Genomic DNA, 21,248 nt, shown 5'->3' with positions numbered 1-21,248 from the left:
GGAAATTCTTTGATCTACGATGAGGAGTTAGAGAGAGAAAGAACTTTGATTCCAAACCCTCGACCCAAAACCACCATTAAAATTACTCTCGCAAACCTACTCTCGGACTGGTAAGTCTGAGACCTTAAGCAAAGTTTCAGATTGAGTAGTCTGAGACCAAAAGCAAGCGCACATATTGGTCCGAGTTCGAGGCCTTGCTTCAGGTTTCAGACGGGTCGATCTGTGTCCGCTTCGGGGTCAGTTTGTTGCTTGAGAAAATCATGTATGAAAATTATTTATCCGAAATCTTGAATCCAGTGAGTTATGTTGAAGATTCAATGCCCCACAACAGGCCCTCTGTTGATACATTGGTTTACTTTTGGAGTTTGTGGAGGGAGAAGATTGAAACCATATTAAAACGCCTCGATGCTATTGAGAAAGAGCCCGAAAACGACTACAAGAGCTATGAGGATTTGTGCCTGGGCTACTTGGGTGTGAGTAAACAACACGGTGATCAAACTTTCTCTTATCGGTTGCTAAATGCTAATTCCTACTGGAGAAAGGCTATCAACGAGAAAACCCTTAGCAAGAAAGGAGATATGGTTAGTATGGATGTTAACCAATTTGTTGTTGCTGCTCTGAGTTATTGGGTTTCCGAAATCCATACTGTTAGTTTGAAGACACTGGAGAAACTGGAATTCCTGCACAAATTTTCTGTTAGCAATTCTTTCTCAATGTTTCATCAAGGTACCTGTGTACTCCGTATATATGAAGTCTCAAGGTGGGTGAAGGAGTTTAAGATTTGTCACAAGCTTCCTGGGGCATTTCTGAAGAACTTATTGTCTTACAGGCAGCAGTTCTTCGATATTTTATATAATATGGATTGGAAATCAATAATGATGAAAAATACGATGGCTCTTAGATCATCTGTGCTATCCAAGGACGTAATCGAGGAACTTATAATTGAAGATATGAGTTCAAGAGGCATATCACATGGTCAAATTGGCAGGGTTTAAAGTTTTAAACCCTATTTTTTTATCCGTGTCTCTTGAGATGTACTGCGAAAACATAAAAAATAGCCGCTTTCTTCGTCGACCTCCGACCGGGTTTGCAACATTCATCATCTTTACCTCTCTTATTTCCATCTTTTTTTTTGCCTTTTCAGTACTTATCTTCTCTAAAATATCAGTTTGCAGCTTGTCTAATCTTGTATTTGAATTACTACTACAGTTTTTTAGTTTTAACCTATGGTGTTCATATATGTAGTTATGTACAGGATGAAGGTTTTAACCTATGGTGTTAATATCTCCTTAGATTGTTCATCTTTTGGTTTAAGGATTGTTGACATTTGGAGTCTTAAGAGTTGTTTTTATCCCTCTTATTTACCTATGGTGTTAATATCTCCTTAGATTGTTAATTTACCTAGTCACTACTAACTTGAACTTTAAGGTCAAAGCAAATATTTTGGTTTAGTAATTTTATTAGAGTTGCCAACAGCCCCAACACCAAGATGACTATTGATAGTAGCAATTATATGTTAATTCTGGCATATTGAATTCTTGTTTAATTATTGAAAACAAACAAATTAGGGCAATATTATTCTAGCTTATCATGCTTTCTTCTAAAAACAGGGAAGATGTACCATCATCAGAGTGGTGGATGAGGTGTAACGAGGTATGTGATATCCTCTTCTTTCTTTAGACTTTAGTTTCTTGTGGAAGTCATTTTGAATTGAAAAAGAAAAAGAAAAAGAAAAAGGAAAAGAAAAAGAAAAAAGCAGTTACTGAATCTGAAAGCAGCAGCTAAAGTCGTCGGAGGTGCTTTTGATGCTAGTTATATTTGTGTTTTGAATTTAGTTAGTTTGTTTTTGAATTGTTCAGTGTGTGCCTCGAACCCTTGACCTCTAGGTGGAAGATTATACCTCTTACCACTCCAACCAAGGGTTGTTGGCTTGAATTTAGTTAGTTATTTGCTCGTACGTCCATGTGGGAGACATATGTAAGCATGAGTAGTTAGGGTTATGTATGAGTGACCTGTCTAAGGGTAGTTCTAAGAAATTATGTCTTAGTTTATAAATAATGATGGTAATCTCCCGGCAAAATGGGAGAAAGAACCAAGTTTTTGAAGTTTGTTAGTTTTACAGTGATTCCTCGAACTTTGGTGTGTAGTCACTTGATCGGATTTTAAGAAACTGTTTCGGGTGCGAGTCAACAGTAAATTAGTATGTTATTCTGATGTTTGGTTTTGATTAGTAATGATGTTGATGTCCAAACTATTTCCTACATTTTTTCTCTTAACCAACAATTATGCAATGTTGATTGTTGAATTCAATAGTATGCCTTAATAAAGGCTTGTGGCATGTGAAACTCCTCACAGAATCATTTGGCACACCTAATGAAATGGGTCGTGTGGTTGAGAGGGTAGATGACAAAGTTTGGACACACTCTTCCCCAGTACACTCACAGAGGTGTGTGTCATGCTGACTGCTGGTAATTTTTTACTAATTCAGGGATACGATAAAATTCTTTTACGCTTTACATGAAATTCAATAATATTTTGGTAAATCTCAAGTGTTGGAGTGGTTGATCACATATATGTATATTCACACAAACTGATTTTTGATAGCCACCACTCACCATATGAATGTAGGGGTGGCAATTTGGTCCGAACCGGTGGGTTTTTTCCCGAACCCGCCCCTAATGGAACGGCTTTTACCGCCCCGTTTATTAAATGGGACGGTAATGGTATGAAGATAAAACCATTTACCGGGTTCGGGGCGGGTTTGGGATTAGGTAGTAAAACCCGCCCCGCCCCGATTATATATGTTATGTATTATATATACAATAGGTTTCTAAAACTTTTTATCTTATATCATCAATTTAACTATTTTATATTTTATATTATGTAATAAGTTGTAGTGTTTATAGTTGATAAAACCAAAATGTTATAAAATTTTGTTTATAATATTTATATTATTTTGATTAATCTAACTTATTTGAAATAAAAATATGAAATTTATGTTTAAATCCGACCCGCCCCGTACCGTTTCATGTCAAACGGGGCGGGGCGGGTCGGTAATGGTTAAGTCATTTCTAATCGGAACGGGTATGGTAATTAAATACCCACCCCGATTAACTATTGGGACGGGAATGGTAAAACCCGTTTACTAACGGGACGGACTTGGGAAAGAGGTAACCCGTCCCAAACCCGCCCCGTTGACATCCCTATATGAATGGCCGATGGCTGCGGTATTGGTAAATAAAGAAAATTCTCAGGGAAATAAAAATTTTAGTTAATAAATATTGACTCAGGGATATATTTTTCTGTAGTCCAAACATTGACTTGATCAGAACATTGCCCCCTAATCTTTATCTTCTCTCTCTCTCCTATTGCTCTTCCTCTCCCGCGGCCCATCAGATGAAGGGTTCAACCACAAGGTCCAAGATAATTTATTCTTTGGTTCTCAGCAAACCAGAACCCCATTCTCAAGAGATACAAGGAACTCGTGAACCCGATCCAGATGATGGCCTTTACAAATGCTGGTTAGGAAATGAGGAAGAAACTGAAGCTTCTCTGACAAAAAGCAACACTATCAGGAAATGGGAGATGCTAATGAACCTCCTGTGAAATATTTATACGAGGGAAATAAAAAAAATTAGAAGAAACGAGTGCGATGATGCTATTTCAGATGAATATAACAACAACGAGATTCTAATGGAACCTGAGAGAAACCAAGGATAGGTTTCTGTTACTTCAGAAAAAGGTTTTTTAATTCAGACGGGTAGTTGGAGTCAGGTTGAAATGGAAAATACAACTAACAGAATCGCCAACAAAGGGTTGGCGGTTATTGTGCTTATCACATCTTCGTGATGTATCAATGCCTTGTAACGACCAACATAGAATGATGTCGGTTTTAAAAAAAAAAAAAACTAACAGAATCAACGAACGTGGTAGTGGTGCATTAAACCCTACTTCCATTATCATTAACCCAAAAGTTGATACTAAGAGTTGAAACAGGATCAAGTAATGTAGTAATTTCTTGTACAGGCGGTGATAGTTTAGTTGAAAGCGAAGGTGGCGTTGTTACTGCTAAGCCAATTTTTTGGAAAATAAAAAGGACCAATGGTTGCTGATGATGACTCTGTTCTCCGAATGTTTTCCAGATAATGTTTTCCGTGATGAACTTGAACTCGTTCGGTACGTGAGTGGACTGAATTCACACTTTCTATCGAGTGTGTGGTTTTTCCGTATTTTAAAGGCGGGTGTGGGGTTTTCCCTCTAATAGAATTTGGTGAGTCACATTGTGTAATTTAATGGTGGGTTCGGATCATTAATACTTATAAGCAGATGAATGACTGCATCAAGAGAGATTCATCAGGTAATCAGGTATTATAGCCACTCCTAATTCTCTTTCTCTCTCACTTTAAAGTCAAGCACAAAAAATTAAAATGAAAAATAAAGCAGATGATTGATTGATTGATTCCTTGTACTATAAAAGTAATATACTAGTACTACTAGATGATTGATTGATTCCTTGGACTGAATATTATCGACGCGTTTCCATCCGTATACTTCATTGTCGAGTTTCAAAAGTAAACAAAACCAAGGGCGGAGCTATGTGGGGGCTAAACCTGGCTGTAGCCACTAGCCAGGGTTGAATTTTGGGTATTTATGAGAGTGAGGCGAGGTCGAGGAGTAGATTGTAAGTAACTCAGTTGGTTAAAGTTGTCTCCGTCCACCAACGATGTCATTAGTTCGAGTCTATGCATCTTCTTCTTTATTCTATTATTTGCATAAAAACTTAGGTACCTACAATAACACATATATAATGGTGCTTCCTAATGCTTCTAACAAAGAGCAGTAGAATCCAGTAATCCTGAATGCTGGGTCTCCAGTGATTTTTCTCTTGTTGGTTCCCATACAGAGTCAAGAACAGTACCTTTTGCCGAGAAGCCAGAGGAACGGAAGGAACTTGAAAATAAAGAACCGGTTACGGAATCTAAAAAGAGGCAACTAAAAATTTCGTGGCAGATTGAAACAACAGGTCATGGAGGCTCAACGTGGCGAAAAACGAGCACACCGAGTTGTTTTTGGGCCGTGCCATCCATTGGGGAACTCTAGACCTCTTCTGTCCTCTCAAGCACAGCTAGGTTTCAATCCTCCAAAATGAACATTGTTCAAATTATATATCATTGATCAAAGAGACATCAACAAACTAGTAATTTCAAGAGTGAATATTCCTAGTAAAGACGACAAGCTAATTAGTTCGAATTTACTTCAAACTTCAGTCTAAAAAAAAAGGAAATCAAAATTCACAAAACATCCTTAATAACACTTCTTAGCTCTTCTCCACTTATTTCGATCTTTCAATTCGAAGTGACGCAGCGGAAAACTCCCAAAAGAATTAGATCTTCGTCCAAAATTTATGAAACTCAGAACAAGTCTTAGAACTCCGTCTAAAGACTATAGAATCAAAACTATAAGAAGTAATACTAAAGTACTGAAATTTTATTAGTTGAATTAAATGACAGAAACAACTACTATACCCTCTTTATATAAGCCTAGGGGTTCCTAGTCTTAGAGGGTGTTTGATTTTTTAGCACTTACAAGTGCTACCACTTAGTAAGTGCTACCACTTAGTGATATCACTTGTAAGTGATATGACGTTTGATTTCTATCACTTCTAAGTGCTTGATTTTTGTTTTTATATTAATTTTAAATGTCATCAAAATGAGAAATTGTCTATTTTGACCTTAAAGTATTTACATACTAGCATTTCATACTAATTTATTATGCTCGTGAGTTTGGGTACAAGAGAATTACGATTTATGAATACTTTATGTTGAAAATATTAACCTCAAGTAATTAAAAATTATGAAGGAGAAAGACCTTACGTTGCATGATGAGTTTGGGTGGTTCCGTGATTAATGAAGGAAGAGATGTGAAAAAATTTTAAGAGAAAAACTTAGGTGAAGAATGAGTAAAGAAGGAAAAGGGTCATTGATAAAGTCATAAAAATATTTTTTACTTATCAATTGTTTAAGATTTTCTGTTTAGTTATAATTATATTGGTAATTATTATATTCGGCATGGATAGAAATGTCTGTTTTAGCACTTAGAAAGTAAGTGCAAAAAAATAAGGTTCAAATTGGAGCTTACTTTTTTGCACTTACTTTGACCCCACTTACAAGTGATATTCACTTATTAAGTGAAAAAACAAACGGCCCAAAATTGCCGACCCGCACTTATTAAGTGAAAATCACGTAATAAGTGCAAAAATCAAACACTAGTTTCCGAAACCTAATCAAATTCAAATAACAAATTCTAAATAAATAAAATACTAGAATCTAAAACCTAAAAGGTTTCTTAAAAATATAAAACTGCTAAAATTAAAAATTCTCTACTAAAAAGAAATATGAATCTACTAATGGTGTGTTTGGTTGCAAGATTCCTAAGTAGGATTCCTATCAAAAGTGGGATTTAGTAGGAATCATGAATCCTTGGTCTATTTGGCTACCAAGAATCCTAGGATTCTTGAATCCTAAGGATTCCTATTTCCAAAATTTGTATTAGACCAAAATCCCACCCTCCCCCCTAAGATTTGGTAGGATTTTGGATTAATAAATCTAAATTTCATACTTAAAATCAACGAAAAATATTTCCTTCTACAAAATAATTATTTTAAGGGTTATTTCCCTAATGGCCCCCAACTTTGTGACCAGCTTCCCGCCTGACCCCCTACTTTACGAGAAATACCCATATGGCCCCCTTCCGTTATAACACCGTCACTCTCTCTCCTCCATCACGTTTTCTCTCTCTGCCAAGTCACGTCACATCATCTGTTACGCCACCTCATCATCTTCTCCGGCCGGCAAAACTAAAATCGCATGATAAACGTTTTTTCCCCGAAAGCCAATTCTTCCCAAATAAATTTTTTTCCCGAAAATCCAATTTTTTTTCCAGAAAACAAATTTTTTTTTTTCTTAAAACTGTTTTTACTCCAGATCCGTTTTTTACCGAAACATTGTTTTTTTTTTCTCAAAAAATATTTTCCCGAAAACTAAAATCGCTTGATAGAGACTGTCTTTTCCTTTCCCAAGAAAAAATGGTAGAAAAAAAACGGTTTCCGAAAAAAAAATGAATTTCGTGAAAAAATACTCAAATAATAATAAATCATGAGATTCTTATTAGTTGCCAAACAAACCAAAGATATACTTGGATTCATGAATCCGTGGAATCATAAACCCCAAGGACTCATAAATCCGCAGATTCATGGTTCCGTCATCCAAACACACCATAAAATAACTTAATATGATGATATCTAAGATTTTCAGAAATCTTCTGAAAATCATTTTCTGAAAATTTCCCTGCATCAGTCTCCTCCACTTCAAAAAAACTCGCCTCGAGTTTACTGATTGATTGGAAGGCTATCTGGAATGGTACACCCCTGAGAATACTTTGTCGTGAATTGTGCATGGGAATCACCAAACTATCAGATTGGAAGACTTTATTAAGTCACAAGAAAATTTCTGACTATACTTGTCATGCGATTCAAACTCCCTTTTCACCCCAAAAATAAACTTGTACAGATCATGATTATAGTGATTGAAAATTATGAACTTCGATGAAGGCTTTCGAATAAAATTACTTGTCAATCCATGTAAAACAATTTGAGATTCGCAAAATTCTGAGAACGGATCTTCGTGTGAAGGAAATTTAATTGGATTAAAGTCTAACTTGCGAAGTTTCTCACCTTCTTTTGAATCAACTTCCTTTGACTCAATTTGAGATTCGCAAAATTCTGAGAACGGATCCTCGCCCAAAAATTCTTGAGGAGTTTTTTTTTAGGAGAGAGAGTGTGGGCTGATGTCAGCAACTCTTTGAGTTTTTCCCCTTTCTCTTCTTTCAACTCGAGAAGGAAAACCCTAGCTACCAATTTGAATCTGATACTCGATCCAGCACAGCTAGTAGAAATCTTCATTAAGCTATCACCACGATAACATCATCTTGAATTTCATTTTTGGTTCATATTTACAATATCCAAAACCTAGATCCAGACTTTCATCATGGAGTCATGACTACTTTGCTTCTTTTTCTGATATGTGATTTTTCGAAGCAAGAAGATAAAATCAATCCCCAGTAAACAAAGAATCCGATTCAACAATTGCATGTGCGAGAAGGAGGAGACCTTCATCAACTAGGGTCCTCAACAACCAGGGTAGTCCTTTTAAATTAACTTGCAACACCCTTAGGCTTTTGGTTCTAATTCAACTGCTATTGCATGAACTTTGGTTCTAATTTAGCTACTATTACATGATCTTTGTGTTCAGCTTTGTTATTGCCTTGGTGGATTGGTTGAATATTAAGTGGTTTATGAAGCTTTTATGAAGTTTCTAGGTGTCGTCTGTGTGTTCAGGTCTCTTATCTAGTCTTGCATGTGAATCCCTTTGGTTTCAACTTATATCTCATCATCCCTCTCTTCCTTGTATTAATTTTCATCTTCCCTATTTATCTAGTGTTTTTAATTTTGTTTTAGATCTGGTTTAGATCTCATGTATACCTAAATGAACTAGATCGTTTATCTTTCCTTTAGTATTAGTCTATTATATGCATCTTGGATCATCACAAGATTCTAATTTTTCTTCTTCTAGTATCACTACTTGCTATGTTATGTATCTTGTTCTCTCCGGAAAATCTAGCTTGTGTTTACTATGTTATGTACCTGCCTTCTCTGGGTCTGCGATTAGGTAGCTGCGATTATGGTGTTGATACTTTGGTCCTCCTTGTTTAATCTATTATGCTAATCTTATCTGTTTTGGCTTATGTAGAGTTAATTTTATTTTCTTTCTAGTTTTTTTGTTGTTCTTTTTCTGTTCTAGTTGCTGCTTTCCTTGTCTGTTCTTCTCCTCTCTTTTGTTCTGCCGTGTTCGAGCCTCTTATCCCTGTTCCTGTTCTGTTTCTTGGGCTTTTTTGTGGGGTGCCTTTAGATTAGTTTTATGGACCATCCTAAACCAGACCTATCCATTTTAGCCTGGAATATTCGTGGTTGTGGGCAATACTTAAATAGAAAGCATCTTTATCGGCTTATTAAGAACCACAAACCTGACTTTATCTTTCTCTCTGAGACCAAAAGCACAACTAACCACCTTAATCAAATTCTCAAATTATTTGCCAATTATAATCTGGTAGTGGTTGACCCAAAAAATAAAGTCGGGGGTCTTGCCCTGTTTTGGACCAAGGATTATGAGGTCAATACTATTTATGTCAACGATAATATGATTCACGCTAGATGTACCCACAATGATCATGGAAATAGTTTTGTTCTGACTGGCTTCTATGGAAGCCCTTATCGGAAAAACCGTATGACCCCCTGGAACACTCTTAGTAATCAGAAGGTTGAGACCACGGTCCCATGGGTGGTCATGGGCGACCTCAACACCATCTTACACCCGTCGGAAAAGGATGGTGGTCGACATGAGATCACTAGTCAAGTCACTAAAATCAACCAGGTAATTAATGACCTTGGTCTCAGGGATGCGGGTTATAAGGGCACCACCTTTACTTGGACCAACAGACAATTTAAAGGCACTCTCATTAAAGAAAGATTAGACAGAGCCCTCACAAATCACTCCTGGCTTATTGACTTTCCTTCTTCCCTTGTTACTCATCTGTCGGGAGTTGGTTCTGATCATATTCCTATACTTCTGACTACCTCGGCTAATGCTAATCTCGGTAAGCGCCCTTTTAAATTCATTAGAACTTGGATGTCCCATCCGGATTGTGGCGACTTCATCCGAGATCACTGGCCGCCCAATCTCCAGTCAATCCAACCGAAGCTTAACCACTTAGCGATTAAGCTGGCTAGATGGAACAAGCTTGTGTTTGGTCATCTCGATACCAGGATTCACAATCTTACTGAGGCAATTCAGCATGCGGACAACCATAAGAAACTTCACGATTTAAATCAACAACTTGAGGAAGCCTACAATCAGCTGGAGAGTCTTTGGAAGGAGAAATCCAGAAACGACAATATCAAACTGGGTGATCAAAATACCAAGTTTTTCCATGCCAAAGCTATTAATCGGAATCGGAAGAACCGCATTACGGCAATTAAGGACACTAATGGTATGTGGGTCCAGGAAGACTTAGATATTGCAAACATCTTTACTACCAATCTCTGTAGTATCTCCACTACTTCTGAATCGATTATCTCTGAAGAATTACTTGACCTCCTCTCTGGTCAAATCCCTGACTCTTCTAATCTTGTCCTTATTAGTGTTCCTTCGGAACAGGAGATCTTTGCTTCCGTGAAGTCTCTTAAAGCCGGTATGGTGGATTTATTGGGGCGAGCCGGTATGCTTGATGAGGCAAAGAAATTGGTGAGTGAAATGTCGATGGAACCTGATTCTTACGTAGTAGGGGCATTGCTTAATGCTTGTTGAATGCATGGGGACGTTGAATTGGGAAAATAAATAGTTGAGAGGTTAGTGGGTAGAAGTCTCGGTCATGGTGGTCTTCCTGTTCTTCTTTCTAACATGTATGCTTCAGCTAATCGGTGGGAAGATGTGGCGAAGGTGAGAAAGAAGATGGAGGATAAAAATCTGAAGAAAGTGCCTGGATGTAGCTTGATTGAAGTGGATTGTGTAGTTTCTGAATTTGTTGCAGGGAGATAGATCTCATCATCTTATGGATGATATTGTCTCTGTTTTGCTTTTGATTAATAATCAATTGAAGTCCTCAAAAGTTGATGAGGAAATAGTCACGGAGTTAACCTAATTTTAGTAGATCTCTCAGGTTTTGCAACGGAATGCCCCTTCGTCATGTTCCAACACGGACACTTATATTTTGCCAGGCGATGAACAAAGTGAGGAAAGATAGAGAATCACCTGACATGGGTTACATTCCAAACTCCACCACTACTTTGAGAGGCTTCGAATCTATAGCTACTATATTTGCAGTATCTTTGGGGATAACAAACTTTTGCTTTTCGTGTTTTGAATTGGATTAGTTTTGTTTAACCTTATCATTTGTAAATTAAGTTGCAACTTGGTCTCAAGGTATCTTGTTTAGCTTTTGTTTTCTAGTATTAGTTTGGGATATCTTGTGAAATGGGCATAGAGAAGGTCCCGAGTGATGAGTCCAGAATACAAATTTTAAAGTTTTTGACTTGAAGGCATTGGCCGACAATAACCTAATTGGGCGTTGAAAAACTGATGTTCTCCATATGTCCTTCGCCAGCAGACAGTTTGCATCTAATTTCAAACTTGATGGACGATTGGACCCAGAGATGTATCCGGCCGCCTGGCCCTTAGCCTTTACTCCAACCCAAACCCAACCCTATAATTTGATCAAAGCCCACTTAAATTTCTCTCCACAGATACTTTATCTTTTGAAACATTCTACACCACAAATATATGATCTACTTTGAACTATCTTTCCCCAGCTCAAATTCCTACTTCATTGAGACTTACTTTACCAACTTCTACTTCTATCACCAGATTTACAAACCAAGCTATTAGCTATTTCTACCATTAGTTGAAACTCAAGTTTCAATCAAATGGATATTGTGACTCCTGTCGTCGACCTCATATGTCGTCTGTGGGTTTGTTGTTCTCCTAGTCTTACCAACCTCTGCAACCTCAAAAGAAATATCATTTCTTTGGGATCTACAATTGAGCAATTGAAGAGTAAAAAAAGCGATGTCACGAACAAGATCGATCGTGCCGAGTCAGACTTAGTAGAACCAAAGGAACGCACTGGTGAAGTGAAGAATTGGCTCACAAGGGTTGAAGCAATAGAGCAAGAAGTTGCTGGAATTTTAGAACAAACTCAAATACGCGATTCACGTGGTTGTTGTTGTTGTTATTGTCCTAGTCGTTCAAATGATTGTTGGACTGATTACAAACTTAGCAACTTAGTGATTGAAAAGCTAGCAACAGTGAAGGAATTGATTAGTGAAGGAGAATTTAGTGTTGTTGCTGAAATATGTCCACATGAACAGATTCAAGAGATACCGACAGCAGCTGGGGTTGTCGGTATGGAACCAAAGCTTGAAGAGTTGTTGAAGTTTGTTACTGAAGATGATCAAGTTAAAATTCTAGGTATATATGGGATGGGTGGAGTTGGTAAGACTACCCTCCTGAAGAAACTCAACAATGAATTGTCCAAAACGAATTTGGTGATTTGGGTTGTGGTTTCTAAAGATATGAACTTAAATAGCGTTCAGAAACAAATCGCAAAATCACTTAATTTGACTCTGTCAGACGACTCAGATTTATTCACAACAGCTAGAGAAATATTCACTGTGTTGAAAAGGAGGAAATTTGTGTTGCTTTTGGATGATATTTGGCAACGGATTGATTTACAAAGTATAGGAGTTCCCTCTTTCGACTCTAATAGTACTCATGAAACGAACAAGTCTATGGTCATTTTCACAACTAGATCTAACGTTGTCTGCGGGCAAATGGAAGCCCATAGAAGGATGAAAGTAGATTGCTTAAAATGGAGCGAAGCTTGGAGTTTGTTCCAAGAGAAAGTAGGAAAAGAAGTGATAAATGGTCACCCACAAATACCTGCGCTTGCAAAAGACGTTGCAAAAGAATGTCTTGGCCTACCTCTAGCACTCATCGTTATTGGTCGAACTATGGCTAGCAAGAATACAGTAAATGAGTGGAAGCACGCGATAAATGTATTACGTAATTCAGCTTCAGAGTTTGAAGGTATGGATGAGGAAGTTTTACCAATTCTAAAGTTTAGCTATGACAATTTACGGAACAAACAATACAAATCTTGCTTCTTATATTGTTCATTGTTCCCCGAAGATCATCATATTGGTACAGATGATCTTATCGACTATTGGATAGCCGAAGGATATATAGACGTCTTTAAGAACATAGACGAAGCTTGTGACCAAGGTCATGACATCATTGGAAATCTCAGGAGTGTGTCTTTGTTGGAGGAGAGCTACGACCCCTTAGGTCGCAAGGGTGTTAAAATGCATGATGTAGTTCGAGATTTGGCAATTTGGATAGTCTCTGACTATGGGAGAAACAAGGGAAAATATTTGGCCGATGTTGGTTTAGAACCTAGACTCGATGAATGGGAGAAGGCTGAAAAGATATTAGTGATGAATGATTCTCGTCATAATATTAATCCTTCAACAAATTGCTCTAATCTGTCAACTTTGATAGTTTTAAATGGGGGATTAGCAGAATTTAGTCTGATTTGTGAGAATATGCCTAAACTTAGAGTTCTAAGCATAGAAATAGCTTCTATGTCTCCAGCAAATTTTGGTCAACTTTCTGAATTACGATACCTCTATCTATCGTGTACAAGGTTGAAGTTATTTCCAAACGAGTTAAAGTCTTTGGCGAAGTTGATGTTCTTATGTATGGGTTATATTAGAAATAAATTGCCTAGTGGGGTGATACCTTGTCTTGCACAATTGCGAGTGTTAGACATGTATTATTCTGACTTCAAGGACTGGGAAATGGAGGGTTGTGCAAGTTTAACGGAATTGGAGAGCTTGAAACATTTGAATGAACTTCATATCACAATAGGCAATCTTGTAGCTCTTCAAAAGTTGGTAAGCACCTCCAAATTTCAACTCATCACCAGAACGCTATGTATCAGAGACTGTGAAGGTATCACCTCTGTCTCACTGTCAAAATCTTCACATTCTTTAAGTCTTTCTAACTTGAAGAATTTAAGAGGACTTAAAATTGAATGTGAAAAGTTACAAGAGTTGAGAATCAGTCCTTGGGGTATGCAAACCTTGGAGTATCTAAATTTGAATTGGTTACCAAAGTTAGAGATTGTGTGGGATAATAAGCAGATGGTTTTGCCAGCAGCTGATCAACTTAAAGAAGAGCAGTTGTTGTGTCTTTCAAACCTTCAGCATGTGTACATTAATGGGTGTGGATCAATAAAGAACCTTACATGGCTTACTTACGCTCAGGACCTTAGAATGCTTACTTTGGTCGAGATGGATGGAATAGAAGAAATAATTTCTGATGGGTTTCTAGTGGACGACGACCATACAAAGTTAAATTTGTTTTCAAATCTGACAAATCTAGTGTTGTCTGGTCTAGGGAACTTAAAGAGCATATGTTCGAATAGTTTGGCTTTCCCCGTTTTGAAAGATATCCTCATAGTAGACTGTCCTAAATTGAAGAAGCTACCACTCGACAACAACAGTAACAAAAATAATACTTTAAAAAGTATTTCTGGGAAGAAGGAATGGTGGGATAGTTTAGAATGGGATGATGACACCGTCAAAGACCGCTTTTCTTCTGTTACAAGCTTCATTCGATTTGATAGAGTTGAGAACCAGCCCTTGGGAGATGCAAACCTAGGGAGTATCTAAATCTGACTTTGTTACCAAAGTTAGTGGGGGATAATTAGCAGCTAATTTATTAACATGTGTTACATGTCTATCTGTTACACGTCCGTCTTCCCCTTCACTCTGTATCGAGTTTTTTTTTCCCGCCACTGCGTTTTTGTCCTCAAACTCTGGCCCCTGTATTTCACCAAACAATAATCTTTAGGTCTTGGATAGGGGATGTTAATGCATTCATAAACACTCGGTTGAATAAAAGAAATGCTAGTAAAGAGGTAATCTTACTTGGCCACTGAGACGTTTAGTTCCCTCCCAAGACTAAGTGAATCAAACTCAGATAACAATTCTGAATACTTGTTATCTTGGATACTCTTTCGCACTAAAACATCTTCTTCCCAACTCATCGGAACTTCCATATCCCTAAGAAGAAACCACAAAACCAACATAATGCTTGCTAGTTATACGTCAAAACAACAATTCACAATGTTAAGCTTAACGATTGATGCATATGAAAGAATAAGAAGATAGATTATGACATACCCTTCGAGACACTTGAATTTGCAGTAGTTTCTTTTCTTGATTGTGTATTTCCCAAATACATCTTTGAGTTTTTTGGCCAGCTCGGGCATCTCCTTTTGTGATCGAATATCCAAAACTTTCATTACTTGGATGTGCATTGTATTTACATTTTGAACATCTACAGTCCAAACAAAGCTTAGATGTTCATTAATCTTGTTCTGTTTCAATAGCTCCGATACAGTCCTATCGATGTTTTTTAGGTTCTTCTGCTTTGAGGAACGATCACGCCATCCACTTGCTAGCTTTATCAAGAGATCAACTACTTCAATCCGAGTCTTGACATGCTTTATCTTACAAAAAGCATTCAAAAATCCATCTCCAAAGATAACCTACAAAATCGAGACGAATGAGTCCAGTAATGCTTCATTAGTTCAACTTCGTAAAGATAACAAAAAGGAAGCAACTTATTACCGTCCATCTTGCTTCTCTAAATAGTGGCCAATACATAGTGTTTAAATTAAGAAATGGGTCACGCTGGACAAGGTCGTAGAGTATTGCTCTGGATAATCTCTTGTCATCTTCGGCATAAAAATAACATTCACGGTCCTTCGCATCAAGTACTAATTTCCTCCAAACCGAATCACTTTTGATTAAAGTTCGCCCGTCTCCCACAATCCACAGACAGTACCGTGCCCTTGTAAGAGAGACATTTGTTCGTTGAGGATTGGAAAGGAAACCCACTGACCCCTTCAAGTTGGACCGAACGGTGGACAAAATTATGACATCTTCTTCACCACCCTGAAACCCATCAACAGATCGAACACTCACCACGAAATCCCTATTTGATACATATTTGTCAAGTTTCTCTGTGAGAGCAAGTACTTGTTCTTTATATTGGGATATAATACCAACACTAACCCTCTGGTTAGTTGAAACACATGCTGTATTTAAACAAAAACTCATTCAATGAACAAAGAAGTAAACACTATTATATGAATGAAACAAGAGTTGTAAAAAAGGATCACCTTCGAAAAGACTTTCAACTATTTCACAAATTACTACGACTTCCACCATATTTTTGCAGCTATGGGTGCTGTTGAATTCCTCGCTCCCATAAAAAACATCTATGAATGTATAAGGTCCATACATATCTCCTTGAAGCAATTCTCTTTTGTAACTTTCATCTTTGACATTAGGGGCATCTGAAATCCGACTGTTGTAAAACTCGGCATTTGGAAAGGCGCTTATAGAAGGATGCATTCTAAACTGAGTACTTAAAAGATGCCTTTTATAGCCCAGCAACACCATTCTCTCAAAAAGACTTCTTCCGAATTGAGCCTCCTCAGATATCTATCAAAGAAAAATAAATCCAACATTAGAGAATATTAGCATTATCCCACATTGCCGGGGCATTAATTTTCTTTTTAAGTGTACCTTGCTGTGGACTAGAGCGGGCAACTGACGTTCGTCACCTATGAGAATCGCATGTCGAATACCAGGAAGACGCAAGGGAATGGCTGACTCGCATTCTTTAAGTTGGGCAGCTTCATCGATCACCACTACCTTTGTTTTCTTAATTTTATATAACTTCGCGCAGCCAGAAGAAGTACAAAATACAAGGCAAGCATTTTGCAAGCAAAAGTCTCTCATAGACCCTTTCAGAACATTGTAAGAAACCGAAAATTTTCCAATGGATTTAAGACTTTCAAGGCATTCCTTTTTTGTCTTACTTAACAGGAGTAAAGACGAGTCAGAGATATTGTCGACAGTATTTGAGTTGGAGAACAATTCGATCATGTTTTGGTCTGTAAGAGAGTCACTATCTAGCGAAGTTCTCAAAAGCTCAAGCAACTCAAGGGCTCTATACATATCTTCCACCATTTTCACAGGAAGTAACGAGGTTGGCATGTGAGTGCAGATATGTCTTATACAATTTCTTATTTTCTTTCGAATGAAACCAAATTCCATTCTTACGAAGTCCCTGATTGTAAGTTCACTATCCAATGTTTTATCCTGCATTTCTTCACTTTTTTTCTCTTCCAAGTAGTCAAGGTACTGCCGATTTGCTTTTTTGAACAAATATCTCATCCATTCTAAATATGTGCCCTTTCCGTTAAGCATCCTAAAGCACTTCTTTAGTTTTTTAACACGATAATCGAAAAAGATATCTTGTAAATGTTCACGTTCATCAATCTTCATTCGATCCTTATTCCCTAGTAACACTATATCTCCCAATCCATAACCTCCATATTTCATTTCTTCCCTAACAATTGCTAATAACCGAGAAGCGACTTCAACAACTGCATTGTTAGTTGGTGCACATATAACAGTTTTGCAGTTCATCTTTAAAAGAACAGAAAGAAGGGTACCAACTGTTTTCGTTTTACCAGTGCCCGGAGGACCCCATATAAGCTTTACAGAGTTTTTATGATCACATCCAATTGTCGAAATAGAGCTTAAAACTGCATCAAGTTGAGTATCGTTCAAATTACACGAATTCAAGTCTTTGCATTCATCTTTCTCTAGGATAGAATCAAGTTCTTGAGGACAAATACCGCAGCTTTCAATAACCTGTAAAAAGTAAATAACAATAGGATAAGCAAACAGACACTGCCCCTTAACAGGTTTCAAACCCGTTAATACGTATTATATGGACATTAAGGTCCTTCTTAACATCATCCCACATCGCACGGGCACTAGAAGTGGTAAGTGGACAAGACTTCGGCAATGCTTTTCTAGCGAGCCAATTTTGGAGGAAATTAGGCCCAATGGGAACACTAGAGGTACTTGTTAACCTTATCCCACATTGATTGGTATATAACTCTTGGGCAAGGATTTCGTGACAAGCCAATTTTCAAGGAGAGTTGGGCCCAATGGACTCCAATAGTACTAAGATTGTAAAATACTCACGAAAAAGAAACAAGCATAAAAGAAAATGAGACTTACCAGAGGAGAAGGACATAAAACCTGCTCAATTATGTTTGAGTTGCCGCTATGAAGAGCTTCCCATATACGATTACATGATACTATATTCATAACCGAAATAGCAAAAAGCGGTTCAATCTTTTTCTTATGACCTTGAAAGAAAACAATCGGTTTTGATGCAAGGATGTGGATAGTCTCATTATAATATTTATATGATTTCGATAACACTGCAGCAGGAAGATACGGCCTTTGGGCTCTGTTCAAGTCATCGATAGATGAGGGAATTACATCGGAAAAAGCAATTATATCACAAGGGTAAAGAGAGTCGGCATTGTCAACTGTCAATTCATAATACAAGTTGTTGGGTGCTTTATAATTCTTAGCTCTCTTGACTGATAAGATTCTATAGACAGGAGACTGACTCAGGTTGCTTATACTGTGGAAGAATTCGGTATGTATTTCCTCGAGAAGAGGATTACAAAATGAGTTCAAGTAATGCTTAATCGACGAGAATGTTTCTGGAATCTTTTCCACCTGCAGAACAATGAAACAATCAATCCAGCTTCTCATTAGAAACTAAACGAATAAATCCACTTGTTTGCAGCCATTGCAACAAAAAGTCGGAACTAGGCCCGGATATATCAATGGACCGAAAAGATGATATGACACAACCTGCAAGTTGTGTTTCTTGAACCCGAATAAGACTTTTCTAACTCGACCATTGTAATAACCACTGCAAACCCACTTTAGCCTTAAATGAACAAGTAGTAATGTAACTCATTTCACTTCAACATTTTGAGTAGTAGAAAGTTTAGATGTAAAATTAGTATTATGAGCAATGATCATGTATTTATGTTATTGAGAAGAGAATGAAATAAGAAAAGAAAGGGAAATACTACTACCTTGTCTTGATAAAGTAGTTGATTTTTGACATCTTCCAAAGTCCAAGATAGTAAAACTTTTATCAGACTAGGAGGAGGACGACATTGAATTGTTTCTGTTTTAACAACACCACCACCACCACCACCAGAAGAAGTAAAAGAAGAAGAAGAAGCCATTATCATCACAATCACCCAACTCTCTCCTTCTTCTTCTCCTGGATTCCTCTTTAAAAAGGAAACAAAAAGTTTTGTTTACTTTTGAAATTTGATGAGAAAGACCCTTGGGTAAAAGCATGCACAGTGTGAATAATATTCTAGTAGTACTAGTATATTGCTTTTATCGTACAAGGAATCATATCAATCAATCAATCATCTCCTTTATTTCTCATTTTAATTCTTTGTCTGTAGAAAGAATTCTACCCGCTTATAATGATCTTTTGCAACAAAAAAAAAAAGTATTAATGATCCAAACCCACCATTAAATTACACAATGTGTCTCACAAGCTTCTACTCATTAGAGCTTAATTAGACCACGAGGGAGGAGGGAAAACCCCACTCCGGCGTTTAAAATAGGGAAAAACCCACACTCGATAGAAAATGTGGATTAAGTCCACTAACATACCCGATCAAGTTTCAACAAAAAAAAAAAGCATACACGATCAAATTTAAGTTCTTTGCAGTCTAGTATAGTAGCTCTTGGAGTCGTGCGCGAATGTGGTTCAATGTGTAGATGACACTTGACAACTTTAAGTTCATTCAGTATACACTGAAATATAGAAAAGTTTAGTCCACCACCCATGATGGCTTTCAACTCATATGACCTCATCAATAAAATATGGAGCAAGTCTTTCTTCTTCTTTTTTTAATTCAAAAGCGTGTGGGGGTATTCCTCTTTTGAGATTCTCTTTTGACACTTCCTTCCTATGATATTTCTTACTAGTGAAGCAAAAGGAGTTGCTTTCCCTTTGGTCACATAATTTTTTTTATCATATTCTACTGGGGTAATTGCTTTTCTTACCACCACTTAAAAAGAGACCAAACATTGTTGAGAAATGCTAAGTGTACAAAAAAAATTTGACAAAATCTTTGACTCGATGAGTCACCAAGGTAAAAGAAGGTCTAGATCGAAGTATGAAATCCTCCCTAATATGGAATCGATCTTGAAGATACATCTATAAAAGAAAAGGTAAATGATGGTTTGCCTCAAGTGGACAAGTGAGTTTTACCCATGTTTCTCTCTTTTAATTGGTTGGGTAAAATCTAGCAATCTACCTCAGATTTTGATCCACTTTTTAGGACAACACTTTTTAGGACACAACCTATCAGTTGAAAAATCAGACATTGAATGATGGCTATGTGATTTAACCTAAATACCCACTTTCAAACAAACAACATTTAATGTATCAGGAGCTTATATAACCCTTTTCTTCCAACTATAAAAACTTCTTACAACATTATGCTCACAAATGGGTCTTACAAACATAATCAAATCAAGCAGAAGAGACTCAACTATCTGCTCCTTCACAATCTCTGCAATTTGATATCAACCAACAGCCAGTAGTAATACTCTCCGAACATTCTGTCTCCTTCCAGACTCAGAAAAATGGTAGGATAACTGATAATAAATCCTCCGGTGAACTTCTTACATACTAGCAAGCTCGGTATTCCAGAAAAAGAGATAGTTTCTGTACAAGTATATCACGTGTACCATATAGGGGTTTGCTATCAAAGATCCAATCCTTATCGAGAATTCCTCTTTTGGCGCTTCCGATCATTTCGTCATGGAAAATGGAGACAATGCTGTAGATTGATGTCCTCAGTACATCAGCCATTGCATAAGCTTTCGCATGCAAAGGTCCACCTCTCTTCTTGCTCGGGAAACTGGTCGGTACGTCTCTTCTACCTGTACTCAATGGAGCCCATTGGATACTTCCTGGGCCCATTAAATGAGGTGCCTGTAGAGTAGTCTTCTTCCCCATGCATGCCTCAACAGCAAGCAAGCCTGACATTAGAGTCGAGACGACTGAAGCATTGCAACCACCAAGTTGAGCAACACCAAATCTGTCGTCCTTGTGAGAACGGCCCGTCAGCGCTGCTACTGTCCGTGCACACCACATATATAGCTGTGAAGTACTTTGTATTAGACACAAGTATCTATTAAATTCTGAATAGAAATTGAACATATATAAGTAGTGGATTGTCGAGGAACATTTGCAACTATCATGAGTAGTGACTAACAAGAAGCGCGATACGAATGATGCATGGAAAACAGGCAGCATGCAGGAACTTTTATTAGTCCAAGTGCCTTATAGCTAGAGTCCAGATTTAGAAATAAACGAATTGAAATGTCATAAGTTGTAACAGAATAGCAAGTCAATAACTCAAGACTAACATGAGCACATTGTTCTGATAGCGAAAAAATAAGCAAAGCTACGTCCTCGAAGAGTTCCTCTTTCATCATCAAATGAAGGGTCTAATAATAGAGAGATTCTACGACCAACAAGTTATCAAGCAAGCGAATTGATGATGAAGCAACAAAAAAATTGTTTTAGAAACCAGCATACATGGGTGTGAATTCAGATTCCATGATTCTACATTGCACGTCT

At 37.4% G+C, this 21,248-nt stretch overlaps 3 protein-coding genes and 1 long non-coding RNA gene across 7 annotated transcripts in view; 2 read left to right on the top strand and 2 right to left on the bottom strand.

The window, feature by feature from the left end:
- LOC147564033 (uncharacterized) overlaps positions 1 to 21,248 on the bottom strand; it is a 61,931-nt gene that overhangs the window by 37,556 nt on the left and 3,127 nt on the right. Inside the window, exon 4 of one of the 2 annotated variants that reach the window (XM_086642914.1) lies at positions 20,037 to 20,765. The exons of the other annotated variant lie outside the window; for it this stretch is intronic. Coding sequence (XP_086499040.1) covers positions 20,292 to 20,765 — 474 coding nt within the window. The 3' untranslated portion in view covers positions 20,037 to 20,291. Of the gene's footprint in view, positions 1 to 20,036; positions 20,766 to 21,248 lie in introns of those variants that run through there. 2 annotated transcript variants of the gene reach the window in all.
- Positions 1,027 to 2,252, top strand: LOC147564036 (uncharacterized). The gene is made up of 2 exons (XR_015236744.1): positions 1,027 to 1,085; positions 1,611 to 2,252. It is a non-coding gene; the product is annotated as an uncharacterized LOC147564036 (long non-coding RNA).
- LOC147564035 (disease resistance protein SUMM2-like) lies at positions 10,350 to 14,589 on the top strand. Its single transcript, XM_086642907.1, has one exon. It carries the CDS (start codon positions 11,537 to 11,539, stop codon positions 14,342 to 14,344), a length of 2,808 nt encoding a protein of 935 aa, XP_086499033.1. The 5' UTR covers positions 10,350 to 11,536; the 3' UTR covers positions 14,345 to 14,589.
- Positions 14,176 to 19,073, bottom strand: LOC147564034 (helicase SEN1-like). 3 transcript variants are annotated; one of them, XM_086642895.1, is made up of 9 exons: positions 18,989 to 19,073; positions 18,664 to 18,897; positions 17,783 to 18,295; positions 16,271 to 17,407; positions 15,862 to 16,186; positions 15,308 to 15,777; positions 14,858 to 15,225; positions 14,603 to 14,737; positions 14,176 to 14,497 (listed from the first exon to the last, which is right to left on the bottom strand). In XM_086642895.1, exons 2-9 carry the CDS (start codon positions 18,823 to 18,825, stop codon positions 14,419 to 14,421), a joined length of 3,189 nt encoding a protein of 1,062 aa, XP_086499021.1. In that variant the 5' UTR covers positions 18,826 to 18,897; positions 18,989 to 19,073; the 3' UTR covers positions 14,176 to 14,418. The 3 variants fall into 3 exon arrangements, with proteins under 3 accessions (XP_086499021.1, XP_086499026.1, XP_086499018.1); XM_086642900.1 differs by lacking the exon at positions 18,989 to 19,073 and having other exon boundaries at positions 14,583 to 14,737; positions 18,664 to 18,927; XM_086642892.1 differs by lacking the exon at positions 18,989 to 19,073 and having other exon boundaries at positions 18,664 to 18,927.

Source organism: Eschscholzia californica, unplaced genomic scaffold, assembly GCF_041429995.1.
Source record: "Eschscholzia californica isolate CP2 unplaced genomic scaffold, dmEscCali1.0.p SCAF_1, whole genome shotgun sequence".
Taxonomy (NCBI): Eukaryota; Viridiplantae; Streptophyta; class Magnoliopsida; order Ranunculales; family Papaveraceae; genus Eschscholzia; species Eschscholzia californica.
The sequence above is the reverse complement of the archived record's forward strand: the minus strand, read 5'-3'. Positions and strand labels throughout refer to the sequence as shown.

What these genes read in the sequence shown, in the direction of transcription:
- LOC147564035 (XM_086642907.1), top strand. Translation starts at nt 11,537, where the DNA reads ATGGATATTGTGACTCCTGTCGTCGACCTCATATGTCGTCTGTGGGTT.
- LOC147564034 (XM_086642895.1), bottom strand. Translation starts at nt 18,825, where the DNA reads ATGATAATGGCTTCTTCTTCTTCTTTTACTTCTTCTGGTGGTGGTGGT. An exon ending in AACTACTTTATCAAGACAAG is followed by an intron (nt 18,296 to 18,663) that starts GTAGTAGTATTT and finishes ATTGTTCTGCAG; the next exon opens with GTGGAAAAGATTCCAGAAAC. An exon ending in CTAAACGTCTCAGTGGCCAA is followed by an intron (nt 14,498 to 14,602) that starts GTAAGATTACCT and finishes GGTGAAATACAG; the next exon opens with GGGCCAGAGTTTGAGGACAA.